General features: G+C 39.6%; 1 protein-coding gene across 1 annotated transcript in view; it reads right to left on the reverse strand.

The window, feature by feature from the left end:
• gfra4.L (GDNF family receptor alpha 4 L homeolog) overlaps nt 1-17,282 on the reverse strand; it is a 208,337-nt gene that overhangs the window by 63,013 nt on the left and 128,042 nt on the right. Inside the window, exon 2 of the mRNA XM_041587141.1 lies at nt 1,339-1,416. Within this exon, the coding sequence (XP_041443075.1) occupies nt 1,339-1,416 (78 nt within the window). The remainder of the gene's footprint in view (nt 1-1,338; nt 1,417-17,282) is intronic.

Consider the following 17,282-nt stretch of genomic DNA (forward strand, 5'->3'; position numbering starts at 1 on the left):
ATGAGCAAATTTAGAGGGCTGTTCCTGCTGAATTGTGCTTAGTACAGGGGAATACCTATGCTGCCATAGTTTTATGGGATCTCTCTGTACAGACTATGAGCAAACTTAGGGGAGTGTTCCTGCTGAATTGTGCTTAGTACAGAGGAATACCTATGCTGCCATAGTTTTATGGGATCTCTCTGTACAGACTATGATCAAATTTAGAGGGCTGTTCCTGCTGAATTGTGCTTAGTACAGGGGAATACCTATGCTGCCATAGTTTTATGGGATCTCTCTGTACAGACTATGAGCAAATTTAGAGGGCTGTTCCTGCTGAATTGTGCTTAGTACAGGGGAATACCTATGCTGCCATAGTTTTATGGGATCACTCTGTGCAGACTATGAGCAAATTTAGAGGGCTGTTCCTGCTCAATTGTGCTTAGTACAGGGGAATACCTATGCTGCCATAGTTTTATGGTATCTCTCTGTACAGACTATGAGCAAATTTAGAGGGCTGTTCCTGCTGAATTGTGCTTAGTACAGGGGAATACCTATGCTGCCATAGTTTTATGGGATCACTCTGTGCAGACTATGAGCAAATTTAGAGGGCTGTTCCTGCTCAATTGTGCTTAGTACAGGGGAATACCTATGCTGTCATAGTTTTATGGGATCTCTCTGTACAGACTATGAGCAAATTTAGAGGGCTGTTCCTGCTGAATTGTGCTTAGTACAGGGGAATACCTATGCTGCCATAGTTTTATGGGATCACTCTGTGCAGACTATGAGCAAATTTAGAGGGCTGTTCCTGCTCAATTGTGCTTAGTACAGGGGAATACCTATGCTGTCATAGTTTTATGGGATCTCTCTGTACAGACTATGAGCAAACTTAGGGGACTGTTCCTGCTGAATTGTGCTTAGTACAGAGGAATAACTATGCTGCCATAGTTTTATGGTATCTCTCTGTACAGACTATGAGCAAACTTAGGGGAGTGTTCCTGCTGAATTGTGCTTAGTACAGAGGAATACCTATGCTGCCATAGTTTTATGGGATCTCTCTGTACAGACTATGAGCAAATTTAGAGGGCTGTTCCTGCTCAATTGTGCTTAGTACAGGGAATACCTATACTGCCATAGTTTTATGGGATCTCTCTGTACAGACTATGAGAAAACATAGGGGGCTGCTCCAGCTGATTCCATTGATATAAGTCCAAACATACTGTATGTGGGGCTGATAGTGATACTACCAGAAATACAACACTGATTTTCCCATTCACTAGGAACAGCAGCAATTTTTTCAGCATAAAGAAGCATTTGACGGCTTAAACGAGACAATATGTAAAATAAATCCATATAGAAAACCTTTTGATTTCTGTTTGTTGCTCGCTGCGACTTCTGATGCCGTTTTCTTTCTGCCGCTTCGCTGACTGCCGCCGGCAGCTGAAACAGATGGAGAAGAAAAATAAAATATCAGTTGCACGGGGTGGGGGTTTTCTTACAGTTCTATTATAGATTTTTCAGCAGTCTAGAAGGGGCTACTTATAATATATGGCAGGGCTATATACCCCCACACACACACACACATATATATATATATATATATATATATATATATATATATATATATATATATATATATATACACCCCCATGTACAAACACATGTACCATTGATTTGTGCCCATGTATATGCCTGAGAGGCACTTTTAATTACCAAATTCTCCAAACCCCATACTCCCTATAATTTGGATAAATAAATAAAATCAAACAAGACACCCCCTTTTATCCCAAGGGTCATAGTTTTTCTTCCTGTTGCCCATCTATTATTTGATAGGAAGGAATAAACACTAGGAAAAACCATTTCAATATTATGAAACCTTAAGTACTGTAGATTCTATTCCCATACAGAGAAAGGTTTGTTCTGATTGGCTGCTTGACTTTAAAGGGGTTGTTCACCTTCCAAACACTTTTTCAGTTGTTTTTTTTCAGATTGTTCACCATAAACAAATACTTTTTTCAATTGCTTTCCATTATTTATTTTTTTACCATTTTCCCAAAATTTAAGTTTAAAGTTTAATGTTCCTGTCTGCAGTGTCTCAGTCTGGCAGCTCAGTGATCCAGGAGCATCCGAACTGTTGATACATTTAGTTGATACATTAGTTGATACATTTAGTTGATACGTTTAGTTGATACATTTAGTTAATATTTTTTACACTTTAGTTGATACATTTAGTTGATACGTTTAGTTGATACATTTAGTTGATATGTTTAGTTGATACGTTTAGTTGATACGTTTAGTTGATACATTAGTTGATACATTAGTTGATACATTAGTTGATACGTTTAGTTGATACATTTAGTTAAATATTTTTTTACACTTTAGTTGATACATTTAGTTGATACGTTTAGTTGATACGTTTAGTTGATACGTTTAGTTGATACGTTTAGTTGATACGTTTAGTTGATACGTTTAGTTGATACGTTTGGTTGATACGTTTGGTTGATACGTTTAGTTGATACATTTAGTTGATACGTTTAGGTGATACGTTTAGTTGATACGTTTAGTTGATACATTTAGTTGATACATTTAGTTGATACGTTTAGTTGATACGTTTAGTTGATACGTTTAGTTGATACATTTAGTTGATACGTTTAGTTGATACGTTTAGTTGATACATTTAGTTGATACGTTTAGTTGATACGTTTAGTTGATACATTTAGTTGATACGTTTAGTTGATACGTTTAGTTGATACGTTTAGTTGATACGTTTAGTTGATATGTTTAGTTGATTAATTTAGTTAATACTTTAGTTGATACATTTAGTTGATACGTTTAGTTGATATGTTTAGTTGATTAATTTAGTTAATACTTTAGTTGATACATTTAGTTGATACGTTTAGTTATTACATTTAGTTGATACATTTCTCAGCAGCATCCCTGGGCAGAGATGACAAATGTATCAACTAAATGTATCAATTTTGAACAGTTAAAGGATAAGTAAACCTTAAAAATAAGTGAATGTAAAATTGATGAGAGTGCTATTCTAAGCACTTTTGCAATGTACATTCATTATTTATTTATTTTTAATTCCAAGATATTAAGGGATATATGCACTGTTAATATGAATTAATTTTGTTACAACAGCGGCACCTGCTGGTCATTTTCTGACCAGTCTGACCAGCAAGTAGTCAAGGAAGTTGTCAGGAGAAAGAAAGAGGCTGCTCTGATGTTCTTCTGCTCAGGAAAAAAATTAGAAACCTTTCTCGCATCTTTCCTAAGCAGAAGAACATCAGATCAGTCTTTTTCTTCCCCCCCCCCGTGACAAGTCTGGATCATTGCTGCTATTGACAAGCTGACACTTTAGGCTGGTGCAGTAAGTTCAGTATATAAAATATGGTGTTTTTAGCCACATTCATTTTTAGGGTTATTTTTCCTTTAATAGTAACCCAGGGTATCATGGAGTCACTTGGATCCTTCTTTGGCGTTGGAGGGGTTACAGTTTAGGCCTCAGCTCCGGTGACTTCTGTTGCCACTGAAAAGCCATTTCTGCACAATCTGTCAAAATCCAATTTCAGCCAAAAGAGAAAAGTAATTTGGGCTTTTTCAAAGTATTTCGTTTCTTGCAGCCTCGATGTCTGATGGCGTGAGGAATACGTGGCTCCGGCACACACAATGGGGCATATTTACAAAAGTGTACATTTTTAATTTAGGCTTAAAAAGTGTCTAAATTCGCTGGTTCATTTTCTCTAAATCCTCTAGTGAATTTATATCACAAATGAAGCATACAGGATATCAGCACCGGGGCAGGTTAATGAGATGCAAAAGTGCCCGTTGAATCTTTATAATGGCAGTTGGAACCAACTGAAAAAATTCCCCAAATTTGCCTTTTTAGTAAATATGCCCCATTGCCCCATTGAGGCCTGTTATGACATACAAGACATTACTCACACGTGCCATTGGGGGGCAGCATTCACTGCACTATTGGTACAAGGCTATTCTTGTGCAGATAATGAGCAGCAGGGGGCAGCACTGTGCACTGAAGAGTTGGGCTACATCTCACCAGTCTCTTTCATTAGCTGAAATTCAGTTTCTAGTGCAAAGCCTGAATTTTATGAAAGGGAGAATATGTTCTAGGCATATACATAACATGTTTTCTCTGTATATTTCTACTGACATGTGTGTAAGAGCAGCCATATTGTTTCCCATAGAGAGAACAGTAGGAGGAAATGATTGATTGCAAGGACGGCCTTTGCTCTCTACTTATTCATATGAGTGACAGTTGCCATATTGCATGAGTTAGACAGCAGTGCCTGGGGGTGTGGTTATGACTCTGTATTGTGTGGACACATTCGATCTCTAAGGGATCATTTATTTGACACTCACTACAGAACACCCTGTTACTATGGGTGGCCTGAAGACATGCATCTCCCCTCCTGCCAATACCCTCTACCCAGTAGGAAGACTGGGTCAGTCAGAGGTCTAGTAACCCATAACAACCATAACAACCAATGACAAGTTGGTCTCCAGACAGATGACCAGTAACAGCTGCCTGCTGTGTCTCTCTCTCTTTCTCTCTCTCTCTCTCTCTCTCTCTCTCTCTCTCTCTCTCTCTCTCTCTCTCTCTCTCTCTCTCTATCTATCTATCTATCTAATCTAGCATCTATTTGTCATCTGTCTAATCTGTCATCTATTTAATGCCATCTGTCTATTTGTCATTTATCTATCTCATCTGTCATCTATTTGTCATCTATCTAATCTGTCATCTGTCTATTAATCTATTACCTACCTATTCATTATGTATCTAAACTGTCATCTATCTTTTAATCTGTCATATATCTACTTAATCTTTCCTGTATCTACTTAATCTGTGATCTGTGTATTCATTTTCTATCTAAACTGTCATCTATCTTTTAATCTGTCATATATCTACTTAATCTTTCCTGTATCTACTTAATCTGTGATCTGTGTATTCATTTTCTATCTAAACTGTCATCTATTTTTTAATCTGTCCTCTATCTACTTAATCTGTGATCCATCTACTTAATCTGGCACTATAATCTATCAATATAATCTAGCATCTATCTATCATCTGTCTAATTTGTCTATCTATCTATCTATCTATCTATCTATCTATCTATCTATCTATCTATCTATCTAGCTATCTATCTATCTATCTATCTTCTATCTATCATCTATCTATCTATCTATCTATCTATCTATCTATCTATCTATCTATCTATCTATCTATCTATTATCTATCTATCTATCTATCTATCTATCTATCTATCTATCTATCTATCTATCTATCTCTCTATCTATCTATCTATCTATCTATCTATCTATCTATCTATCTATCTTCTATCTATCTATCTATCATCTATCTATCTATCTATCTATCTATCTATCTATCTATCTATCTATCTATCTATCTATCTATCTATCTATCTATCTATCTATCTATCTATCTATCTATCATCTATCTATCTATCTATCTATCTATCATCTATCTATCTATCTATCTATCTATCTATCTATCTATCTATCTATCTATTATCTATCTATCTATCTATCTATCTATCTATCTATCTATCTATCTATCTATTATCTATCTATCTATCTATCTATCTATCTATCTATCTATCTATCTATCTATCCATTATCTATCTATCTATCTATCTAATCTAGCATCTATTTGTCATCTGTCTAATCTGTCATCTATTTAATGCCATCTGTCTATTTGTCATTTATCTATCTCATCTGTCATCTATTTGTCATCTATCTAATCTGTCATCTGTCTATTAATCTATTACCTACCTATTCATTATGTATCTAAACTGTCATCTATCTTTTAATCTGTCATATATCTACTTAATCTTTCCTGTATCTACTTAATCTGTGATCTGTGTATTCATTTTCTATCTAAACTGTCATCTATTTTTTAATCTGTCCTCTATCTACTTAATCTGTGATCCATCTACTTAATCTGGCACTATAATCTATCAATATAATCTAGCATCTATCTATCATCTGTCTAATTTGTCTATCTATCTATCTATCTATCTATCTATCTATCTATCTATCTATCTATCTATCTATCTATCATCTATCTAATCTATCTATTTATCTATCTAATCAACTCCAAAATTCTTTTTTCAGGTGCTTTTTATGGAATTTGGCAGATTTACTGCCCTGTGGGATCTGTTCCTCGCTAAAACCACAAACCCACTAATATGCCGTCCCCAAGCCTGAGCTAAAAGCCTCTACCCTGAGCCCCGGCACCAGAGTCACATAACCAAGTTACCCACAAATGTGACTTTCAGCGAGGAGAAGCTTAATGCTCGTTGTTTCTGTGCGTCTGAGCAGAATATAGTTCTTTCTCCCTGTCTATTAATGCTCTCACTTACTCATCATGTCAGAAAATAGAAGGAAGAGCCCATTACCTGCTGCTTCTATTGATTTCTCTCTTCTGTTCCATTTTTTCCTTAAATTACACTTTCCCAGCTGTTCAGCACATCGAGGGGTTGAATTTCGCTGTTCAGCTCAGTGTTAGGTTTCTGGGATATATTTTCCCATTTATTTACATGCCTTGGGCACCATTGTCTGAAGGCTGTTTTCTTGCACAAGGGACGGATTAAATAAGAACATTATTTACATGCGCTGGGACAGGCTTCAGTATCTCACAACCAGCACATACTACTGTGACTTCTTATCAGAATGGGAATGTTATCTGGCGCAGCACATACTCTCCTACTGCACCGCTACATCTGCTCTGCAGTGACTTTAAACTAAAGAAATACCTAAACATGCCATCCGCTGGGAATGTGGCTGAACTGAGTTATTTAACAAGAAATTAGCTCCTCGTAATATTGCAGAATATTGTATGAAACTTGATTGTAATAGCCTTTCTACTAGAATTCCAGGGGTACCCTTGGCATAAGCCCTCATCCCAAATCTCCCCCTAACTGGCCTTCAGACTGGGCCCTCTTGGCTCATATCAAGGTTACAGATATATAGAAACATTGGGGTGTCACCCTGCTATAGTTCCAGGGGTACCCAGGGCACAAATAATCACTCACCCCAAATCTCCCCCTAACTGACCTTCAGACTGGGCCCCCTTAGCTCATAACAAGGTTACAGATATATAGAAACATTGGGGTGTCACCCTGCTATAGTTCCAGGGGTACCCAGGGTACAAATAAACACTCACCCCAAATCTCCCCCTAACTGGCCTTCAGACTGGGCCCTCTTGGCTCATATCAAGGTTACGGATATATAGAAACATTGGGGTGTCACCCTGCTATAGTTCCAGGGGTACCCAGGGCACAAATAATCACTCACCCCAAATCTCCCCCTAACTGGCCTTCAGACTGGGCCCCCTTAGCTCATAACAAGGTTACAGATATATAGAAACATTGGGGTGTCACCCTGCTATAGTTCCAGGGGTACCCAGGGCACAAATAATCACTCACCCCAAATCTCCCCCTAACTGGCCTTCAGACTGGGCCCCCTTAGCTCATAACAAGGTTTCATATATATAGAAACATTGGGGTGTCACCCTGCTATAGTTCCAGGGGTACCCAGTACAGGGCATACTCACTCACTTCAAATTCATCTCTTCCTACTATACCTGCTATCCCACGGTCACACTCCCTTCCCAGAGACTATTATCCACTGTTACTATAGGCACCATCTCTCCCTACTATACCTGCTATCCCACAGTCACACTCCCTTCCTAGAGACTATTATCCACTGTTACTATAGGCACCATCTCTCCCTACTATACCTGCTATCCCACAGTCACACTCCCTTCCCAGAGACTATTATCCACTGTTACTATAGACACCATCTCTCCCTACTATACCTGCTATCCCACAGTCACACTCCCTTCCCAGAGACTATTATCCACTGTTACTATAGGCACCATCTCTCCCTACTATACCTGCTATCCCACAGTCACACTCCCTTCCCAGAGACTATTATCCACTGTTACTATAGGCACCATCTCTCCCTACTATACCTGCTATCCCACAGTCACACTCCCTTCCCAGAGACTATTATCCCACTGTTACTATAGACACCATCTCTCCCTACTATACCTGCTATCCCACAGTCACACTCCCTTCCCAGAGACTATTATCCACTGTTACTATAGACACCATCTCTCCCTACTATACCTGCTATCCCACAGTCACACTCCCTTCCCAGAGACTATAATCCACTGTTACTTTAGGCACCATCTCTCCCTACTATACCTGCTATCCCACAGTCACACTCCCTTCCCAGAGACTATTATCCACTGTTACTATAGACACCATCTCTCCCTACTATACCTGCTATCCCACAGTCACACTCCCTTCCCAGAGACTATTATCCACTGTTACTATAGACACCATCTCTCCCTACTATACCTGCTATCCCACAGTCACACTCCCTTCCCAGAGACTATAATCCACTGTTACTTTAGGCACCATCTCTCCCTACTATACCTGCTATCCCACAGTCACACTCCCTTCCCAGAGACTATTATCCACTGTTACTATAGGCACCATCTCTCCCTACTATACCTGCTATCCCACAGTCACACTCCCTTCCCAGAGACTATTATCCACTGTTACTATAGACACCATCTCTCCCTACTATACCTGCTATCCCACAGTCACACTCCCTTCCCAGAGACTATTATCCACTGTTACTATAGACACCATCTCTCCCTACTATACCTGCTATCCCACAGTCACACTCCCTTCCCAGAGACTATAATCCACTGTTACTTTAGGCACCATCTCTCCCTACTATACCTGCTATCCCACAGTCACACTCCCTTCCCAGAGACTATTATCCACTGTTACTATAGGCACCATCTCTCCCTACTATACCTGCTATCCCACAGTCACACTCCCTTCCCAGAGACTATTATCCACTGTTACTATAGGCACCATCTCTCCCTACTTTACCTGCTATCCCACAGTCACATTCCCCACATTATCCCAGAGACTATTATCAGAATCACAAGACAATCAAGACCAAGTGGTGTGGATCAAGGAATAAGTAGGGTACTGGTAGTTTCTTGCTATAATCCAATATTGAGACACCAGAAGGAGTTATCAAAAACCAAATTCAGGGCAGGAAGTGAAACAGCGCAAACAGTCCAAGGAATCAGTAGACCAGAAGGTCAATCAGATCAGGAATGTACCCAGGAACTCAAGAGGCCAACAATTGGACAACTGACTCATTGGTGCTTTTAATTTTTGCACCATCCTCATCTAATAATGTAATGAACTGGTGCTGACACAGCTCTGCACTTAACAGCCAATCCCACATTATTTTTGCCTGCTTCCTAAGCTTGACTAATAGCCTGGGAAAGCCGATAAGGCTGTTACAAACGCCCGATAACAAGGATACATCTTACATCAATGACACCATCAATTTTCATAAAGGCAGCTCAAGATTTCTTTTATCTTCTAAATTTCCAGTAACAGAAAGAGCAAATCTTCCAAGAAGAAGAGCCTCCAATTTCTTCTTGTTCCTCTATTAGAAAGATGTCGGCTCAGCACACTGGGGACTCCCAAGGAAAAGCTGTAGTATATTCGATGCCATGTTTAGCTGGCCTATATATTAGCCATATTATCTTTCATGCTTGACCCAAAGACCTTCAAAGCTGGATATGAAATGTTGGCCGTCAGCAGGTCCCTATTATGACCCTTTACCTGCTGCTGTTCAATAGAGTACGAGGAATAGTAGGTTGGGCAACAGTGATGTAAAGCCTCACAGTCTGAATGTTGCCATCTTGCACTAAAACAACTTCTATTCCTCAAGGCCAGAGCCGCCAGATTATATGTGACTGTCAGGTGAGCATCCCCTATATAAGAAAGCTCACTATTGACATTACATTATTTTTTTTAAACATTTTTAGTTTAATCCTCCCTTTAAACTCCAACATTTACTTGCCAAACAGATACATGATATCACTGCTACATTACAGTCATATATCAAAGAGTAGCTAGGGCAACAAATAGTTGTACATCAAGCTTGGCTTTCAGGGGTATCTAGGAGAACAAATAGGCATTTAACTTGTTCATTAATGACTTAGGGGAGGGTATTGTAAGTAATGTATCAGTGTTTGCAGATGACACAAAACTATCAGCCCAATTAATTCCATCCAGGATGTGGCACTTGCAACAGGATCTTGACAAACTGGCAATCTGGGCAGCTAAGTGGCAAATGAGATTCAATGTTGATAAATGTAAAGTCATGTACCTGGGATGTAACAATATCCACTTATACCCTTAATGGGACTGCACTAGGCAAATCCATTATAAATGTTAAACTTGGCTGTAGCAAGCAATGCCAGTCAGCAGCATCAAGGGCAAATAAGGTCTTGAGCTGTATTAAAAGGGGCATAGAGTCACGGGAGGAGGGGGTCATTCTTCCACTGTATAGAGCACTTGTAAGGCCCCATCTAGAATATGCCGTACAGTTTTGGTCTCCATCACTCAAACAGGACATTATTGTATTAGAGAGGGGACAGAGAAGGGCAACTAAGCTGGTAAAGGGAAAATATTAGCTATGAGGAAAGACTGGCCAAATTGGGGAAGTTCACTCTGGAGAAGAGGCGCTTAAGGGGTGATATGATAACTATGTATAAATATATAAGGGGATCATATAATAATCTCTCTAATGCTTTATTTACCAGTAGGTCTTTCCAGCTGACACAAGGTCACCCATTCCGATTAGAAGAAAAGAGGTTCCACCTAAATATTGGGAAGGGGTTTGTTACAGTGAGAGCTGTGAATATGTGGAATTGTCTCCCTGAATCAGTGGTACAGGCTGATACATTAGATAGGTATAAGGAAGGGTCGGATGCTTTATTCACCAGTAGCTCCTCCCAGTAGACAGGAGGGAGCCAATGAGATTAGAGGAGGGAAAGGGGTATTACAGGGAGAGCTGGGAAGTGAATCAGGGGTACAGGCTGATACATTAGATAGGTATAAGAAGGGGTTGGATGGTGTTTAGCAAGTGAGGGAATACAGGGATATGGGAGATAGCTCATAGTACAAGTTGATCCAGGGACTGGTCCCATTGCCATTTTGGAGTCAGGAAGGAATTTTTCCCCCTCTGAGGCAAATTGGAGAGGCTTCAGATGGGTTTTTTTGCCTTCCTCTGGATCAACTGGCAGTTAGGCAGGTTATATATAGACTTAAGGTTGAACTTGATGGACGTGTGTCTTTTTTCACCCAGCTTATTATGTTACTATGTTATAGAGCTGGTTTATTAATGGGGGGGGGGGGGGGGGTACACAACAGGTGAAAATTGTAGGACTTCTTTACCCTAAATGAGTGCAAACCAACCTATCCATCAAGAGGTCCAGCACAGTGGCACTTTAGCCTGTATTACACATACAAATGCAAAGTTCCAGTCTCAAAACCCTTTAAGACAAAAAATAGCAATTGTATCAATTTTGGCACATTCTACACCATAAATAAATTAGGGCAACTATATAGTTTATTAGTATACTCTTTCTAAACCTAATGTGAGTGTAGGACCCAGGGGCGCTCCGCCAATGAGGCGAGCTGAGCTGCTCGCCTCAGGCGGCAGCGCCAGACAGGATTCCAGGGGCGGCAAAAAGACGCTCCTGCACCTGTAAGAGCCGAATTTACGGTTTTTAAACCGGAAATTCGGCTGCGCTATTGCGAGAGAGCGCAATTGCGCTCTCCGCAATCGTGTTCCTGCCTCCCCTCGCCGACAGGTAAGTCGGTGCGGGGGGCGGCAATGCAGGAGCCGCCTCAGGCGGCTCCTTCCCCAGAAACGGCGCTGGTAGGACCAACTTCTTTTCTCAAGGAGGTGCTGTCACGAAAGTAATCAGCACACCTTTACATGTCACTCTTGCCTTGAATGATAAAATATATCTGTAGTACGTAAAAAAAAAAGAGATAACAAAAGGGCGAAAAAAATCCTTGATATTGCGCATAGAACAAACCGCGGAGAGGTCGCCCGAACTTCGATTTACTGGAAGTTTCTATTGACTGATTATCAGTTGTGCCGCTATGTGTGCAAGTCAGGATTCTCTCCTATCTTGTTGGAATCATGGAAATATGACTTGGGAAAGGTGACATTGAGATCGACAGGAGGGCTCCGGAAAGACTTATCACAGCCACCGGCTTGAAATTAAAATCCATCTCCGATATTAGGAGTCCGATCCCGACTTCCTCGCTTTCTCAACTGGAAGAATTCAAAGTCACTCTTGAACACAATGCTGAATGGCCGATTAGAAAAGTAATTATACTCTTTGTGTTTATACCTCCGAGACTTGAAATTAATCTTTAGGCGGATTCATTTCTCTAAATTATTTCAGTTCTGATATTTCACATTGACAAGCTCATTCTAGTGGTGACGGGGCAGGATCCTACTGAGAATAATTATTCGTTAACCTGGAGAGAACTGCCAATGTCCGCGTGTTGTTCATGGGAGAAAAGAAGTCATTGGCTTCATTTTGAGAGAGAAAAAGCTACTGTTTCCCTTTAATTAACTTTGGGGAAAGGGAAGGAAGATATATCGGACACTACACACAACGGTAATGTGCAGATTGCACTAGATGGATTAAATATCTGACCCCGTTGTATTACATAGAGATTTGTTTAGAAGTGTATAAAAGCAGAATTTATGTCTTAATATGGGTTTCATATTGTATATCATAAAGAATAAGTACCCACATACAGTATGTGTCCTACCCAGATAACAGGAAAGGTGACATACACACTATGTAACCACAGATGTACCCTGCCCAGATGGATGGTAAGAGGAGAGGTACATACAGAGTGAGTAACCACAAATGTACCCTCCCTAGACATCATGTTAAATGACACAATAAGTGGCCACACATGAACTCTTCACAGACAGAGGACAAGGTGAGCAGTACATACAGAAGGAGTAACCACAGATGTAGCCTTTCTAGACAGAGGACAAGGTGAGCAGTACATACAGAAGGAGTAACCACAGATGTAGCCTTCCTAGACAGAGGACAAGGTGAGCAGTACATACAGAAGGAGTAACCACAGATGTAGCCTTTCTAGACAGAGGACAAGGTGAGCAGTACATACAGAAGGAGTAACCACAGATGTAGCCTTTCTAGACAGAGGACAAGGTGAGCAGTACATACAGAAGGAGTAACCACAGATGTAGCCTTTCTAGACAGAGGACAAGGTGAGTGGTACATACAGAAAGAGTAACCACAGATGTAGCCTTCCTAGACAGAGGACAAGGTGAGCAGTACATACAGAAGGAGTAACCACAGATGTAGCCTTCCTAGACAGAGGACAAGGTGAGCAGTACATACAGAAGGAGTAACCACAGATGTAGCCTTCCTAGACAGAGGACAAGGTGAGCAGTACATACAGAAGGAGTAACCACAGATGTAGCCTTCCTAGACAGAGGACAAGGTGAGCAGTACATACAGAAGGAGTAACCACAGATGTAGCTTTCCCAGACAGAGGACAAGGTGAGCGGGACACACAGAAGGAGTAACCACAGATGTGGCCTTCCCAGACGAAAGGAAAGGTAAGCAGTACATACAGAAGGAGTAACCACAGATGTAGCCTTCCTAGACAGAGAACCAGGTGAACGATACATACAGAAGGAGTAACCACTAGGGATGTACTGAATTCACTATTTTGAATCAGGCCGAACCCCTGAATCCTTCGTGAAAGATTTGGGCGAATACCAAACATAATCTGAATCCTAATTTGCATATGCAAATTAGGGGTGGGAAGGGGAAAACATTTTGTTTTGTGACAAAAAGTCATGCAGTTTCCCTCCCCACCCCTAATTTGCATATGCAAAGTACAATTTGGAATTCGGTTCTCCCGGTCAGAAGGATTCGGCATTAAAATATTTAGTAAAGCGGGCCATGGACCAAGGCACAACTTCCAACATTAATGACTCTGTAGATGGACCAAAATATCAAGGAGAGGGGCAGTATATTCCCATGTAAAGGCTCAACAACCTTTGAAATTAGAGAATGTTTCCTAACAATAAATGCAAGGATGAGGTTAGAGAAGATGGAAACTTAGAGATTCGGCTAGAGGCACAACCTGTGACCCTACTGACGTGATCAGTCCACAACGTCCCCCATTATGTACTGTGTATCTTACAAAAATTCCCAAAAATATGGAGATGTATTTTCAGACTTTCCACCTGTTCAAAGCGCAACACAAGGGGTGAGATTTTCTTCAACTTTTCTGTTGACTGTTAAAGGTGAGAATACTGGCGTCTCATAGAAATTCAGAGTGAGACAAACAACAGAGAAACTCCAGCAACATCGGCCACCTCTGTTCTCACACTGATGTTGCAAAAGAACAATCAGTTTATTTACTGGATGAACATACAAATTACAAAGGAAATCTGCTGTGGTTAAAATGATGTGCTCAGTTTTTTCAAGGTACAGGACCTATTATACAGAATGCTTGGGACTTGGAGTTTTTATATAAGGGGTCTTTCCGTAATTTGTTCTCATACCTAAAAATAATATAAACATTAATCGTCAGGTTTATTAAGGTTCGAGTTGTGTTTTCCACAATATAAATTGAGTTTTGAAAGTTACTTTAAAGTCAAAAATAGATTTTTTGGGTTAAAAAAACTCCAAAAAATTGAGTTGAATTGAAATTTTTCGAGATGTATTATACCTCAACCCTGGAAATAGCTTGAATCAGAAAATACACCTAAAACCTGTTGAGATAATGTAGGAGTTAATGGCAGAGGTCCCCTGAACCATTGAATATATTAATAGTCTTCATAATGTTCAAGTTTTTTTTTGGGTGGGTTTCACCTGAAAACTCGATCAATTTGAGATTTCTTGTTGTTAACCCTGAACTCGCTGATTTGAGTTTTTCCCATTTGAGTTTTTTCTTAAATTAGAGACCATTCAAGTTGTGAGTTCATTTGAGGACTTTTAAGGTCTCTAAAATTCGACCTTTGTTAAATAACCCCTCTAAATAAACCCAACAGGAATTCATTATATCTAAGTTGGGATCAAGTACAGCTACTGTTTTATTATTACAGATTAACATTTTTAATCATTTGATTAATATGGAGTCTATGACAGATGCCCTTCTTGTAATTTGGAGCTTTTTAGGTTTCCAGATAACGGATCCCATCCCTATGCAAATCTCTCCTCCTAATTATATACATATACTTATTAGTGATGGACGAATAAATCCGGCAGGCAAATTCGCCGGCGAATAAATTCATGAAACTCCAGCGAAAATTTGTTGGCGTCAAAATTTTTTGACACACATCGTTAAAGTCGCTCACTTTAAAACCATTGCACGTCACGAGCATCAAAATTCGGTGAAGCGAAACAGGAGAAATTCACCCATCACTTATGCTTATACAAAAACACAAAGGCTTATTTACATAATGGAAAGTCATTTTCTGTATCTCAATCTTTTCCATGTGGTGTTGCTCCAAAAAAATATATTTGGGGTATTTTTCTATTTTCAAAAAACTTTTTCACCAAAAATGTAAAAAAAATCTACCTTAAGTCTATTAGGAAATCAAATAAACATTAAATAAACCCAATAGGCTGGTTTTGCTTCCAATAAGGATTAATTATATCTTAGTTGGGCTCAAGTACAAAGTACTGTTTTATTATTACATAGAAAAAGGAAATTTTTTTTAAAAATTTGGATTATTTGGATCTATGGGAGATGGCCATCCCATAATTCGGAGCTTTCTGGATAACGGGGTTCTGGATAGCGGATCCCATATCTGTAGTACAATTATTTACATTCTAACCCAGGCATTATCTCAATGGAGCTCATATGGTCCTTCTGACATGGTATTCCATACTGATTGAGTCAATTCTGATATTTATGAGTTATAATAATAGAGCACCTATCTATATCTATATAGACTCAAAGGGGAAATAAACCCTAAAAATGAATATGACTAAAAATGTCATATTTTATATACTGAACTTATTGCACGAGGCTAAAGTTTGAGCTTGTCAATAGCAGCAATGATCCAGGACTTCAAACTTGTCACAGGGGGTCACCATCTTGGAAAGTGTCTGTGACACTCACATGCTCAGTGGGCTCTGATTGGCTGTTGAGAAGCAAAGCTTAGGGCTCGTCACTAATTATCCAGCAGAAAATGAGCTTCCCTGGCTGTAATATAAGCTGATGCTACAGGTTTGCTGATTATTCAATTCTGATGCTAATTGCACTGGTTTCTGTGCTGCCATGTAGTAATTATGTGTATTAATTACTAATCAGCCTTATATTGTGACATTTCTATTCTATGTGTACTGTATATTGTGAGTGGGTCCCTAAGCTCAGTAAGTGACAGCAGCACAGAGCATGTGCAGTGAATCAGCAGAAAAGAAGATGGGGAGCTACTGGGGCATCTTTGGAGACACAGATCTTTACTGCTAAAGGGCTGTGGTTGCCTTGGGCTGGTACAGAAGCACAAAACATCATGTACAACATTTCTACCTACTTCTTTAGTTAGGCTTTAGTTCTCCTTTAAATATGGAGAATATTAAGTTACCAATTTGCGCCTAATTTTTTGCACCTGCTGCTGCATCTGCTCACAGTAAGTGGGCTCAATGTTATCATGTGACAGCTCAATGCTTGTCATTGGAGTTTATTGCTTTGCTAAACTTTATTGCAAACACCTACTGTGGGTTTACAGCAGGAGTTCAGAGTTCTAAATTAGGGGAAGGCAGGGCCCTTCATTCGAAAGGAAAAATATACAGGGATATCCAAGCCTGTGGCCCTCCAGCTGTTGTTAAATGGAGAGAGGGGTGGTGCTTGAATTTGAAGTTCAACAAGACCTGGAGGGTGCTTTAGAAGGACAGGGTTATTTGAGTTTCTCTAATGATGCCATTCACGATTGCAGACGCAGTGACATAGATACAACACAAGGCAGTTGCACTGAGCTATGAAATGCACTTATTGTAGCATGATAATAATAACATCAGTTCTGCTAAACAAGCTCAAGGCTTCAGTCTTGCCTTAGGCCTAAGTAAAGAAGTTAAATGGAAAGGCTTAAAGTGCAAAGATACATTATTTATAGGGAAGATGTATTTCCTGTTTATTTTCTCTTAAAGCAGAAAATAACACTGGCTATTCCAAAAAAAAAAAAAAATTAAGTCACATTTATTCCTTGCCTATTAAAGGAGAAGGAAAGGTTAAAACTAAGTAAGCCTTATCAGAAAGGCCCATATAAATATACCAGTAATCACTCAAAGTAATGCTGCTCTGAGTCCTCTGTCAAAAGAAACACCACATTTCTTTCCTTCTATTGTGTAC

Source organism: Xenopus laevis, chromosome 1L (assembly GCF_017654675.1).
Source record: "Xenopus laevis strain J_2021 chromosome 1L, Xenopus_laevis_v10.1, whole genome shotgun sequence".
Lineage (NCBI taxonomy): Eukaryota > Metazoa > Chordata > Amphibia > Anura > Pipidae > Xenopus > Xenopus laevis.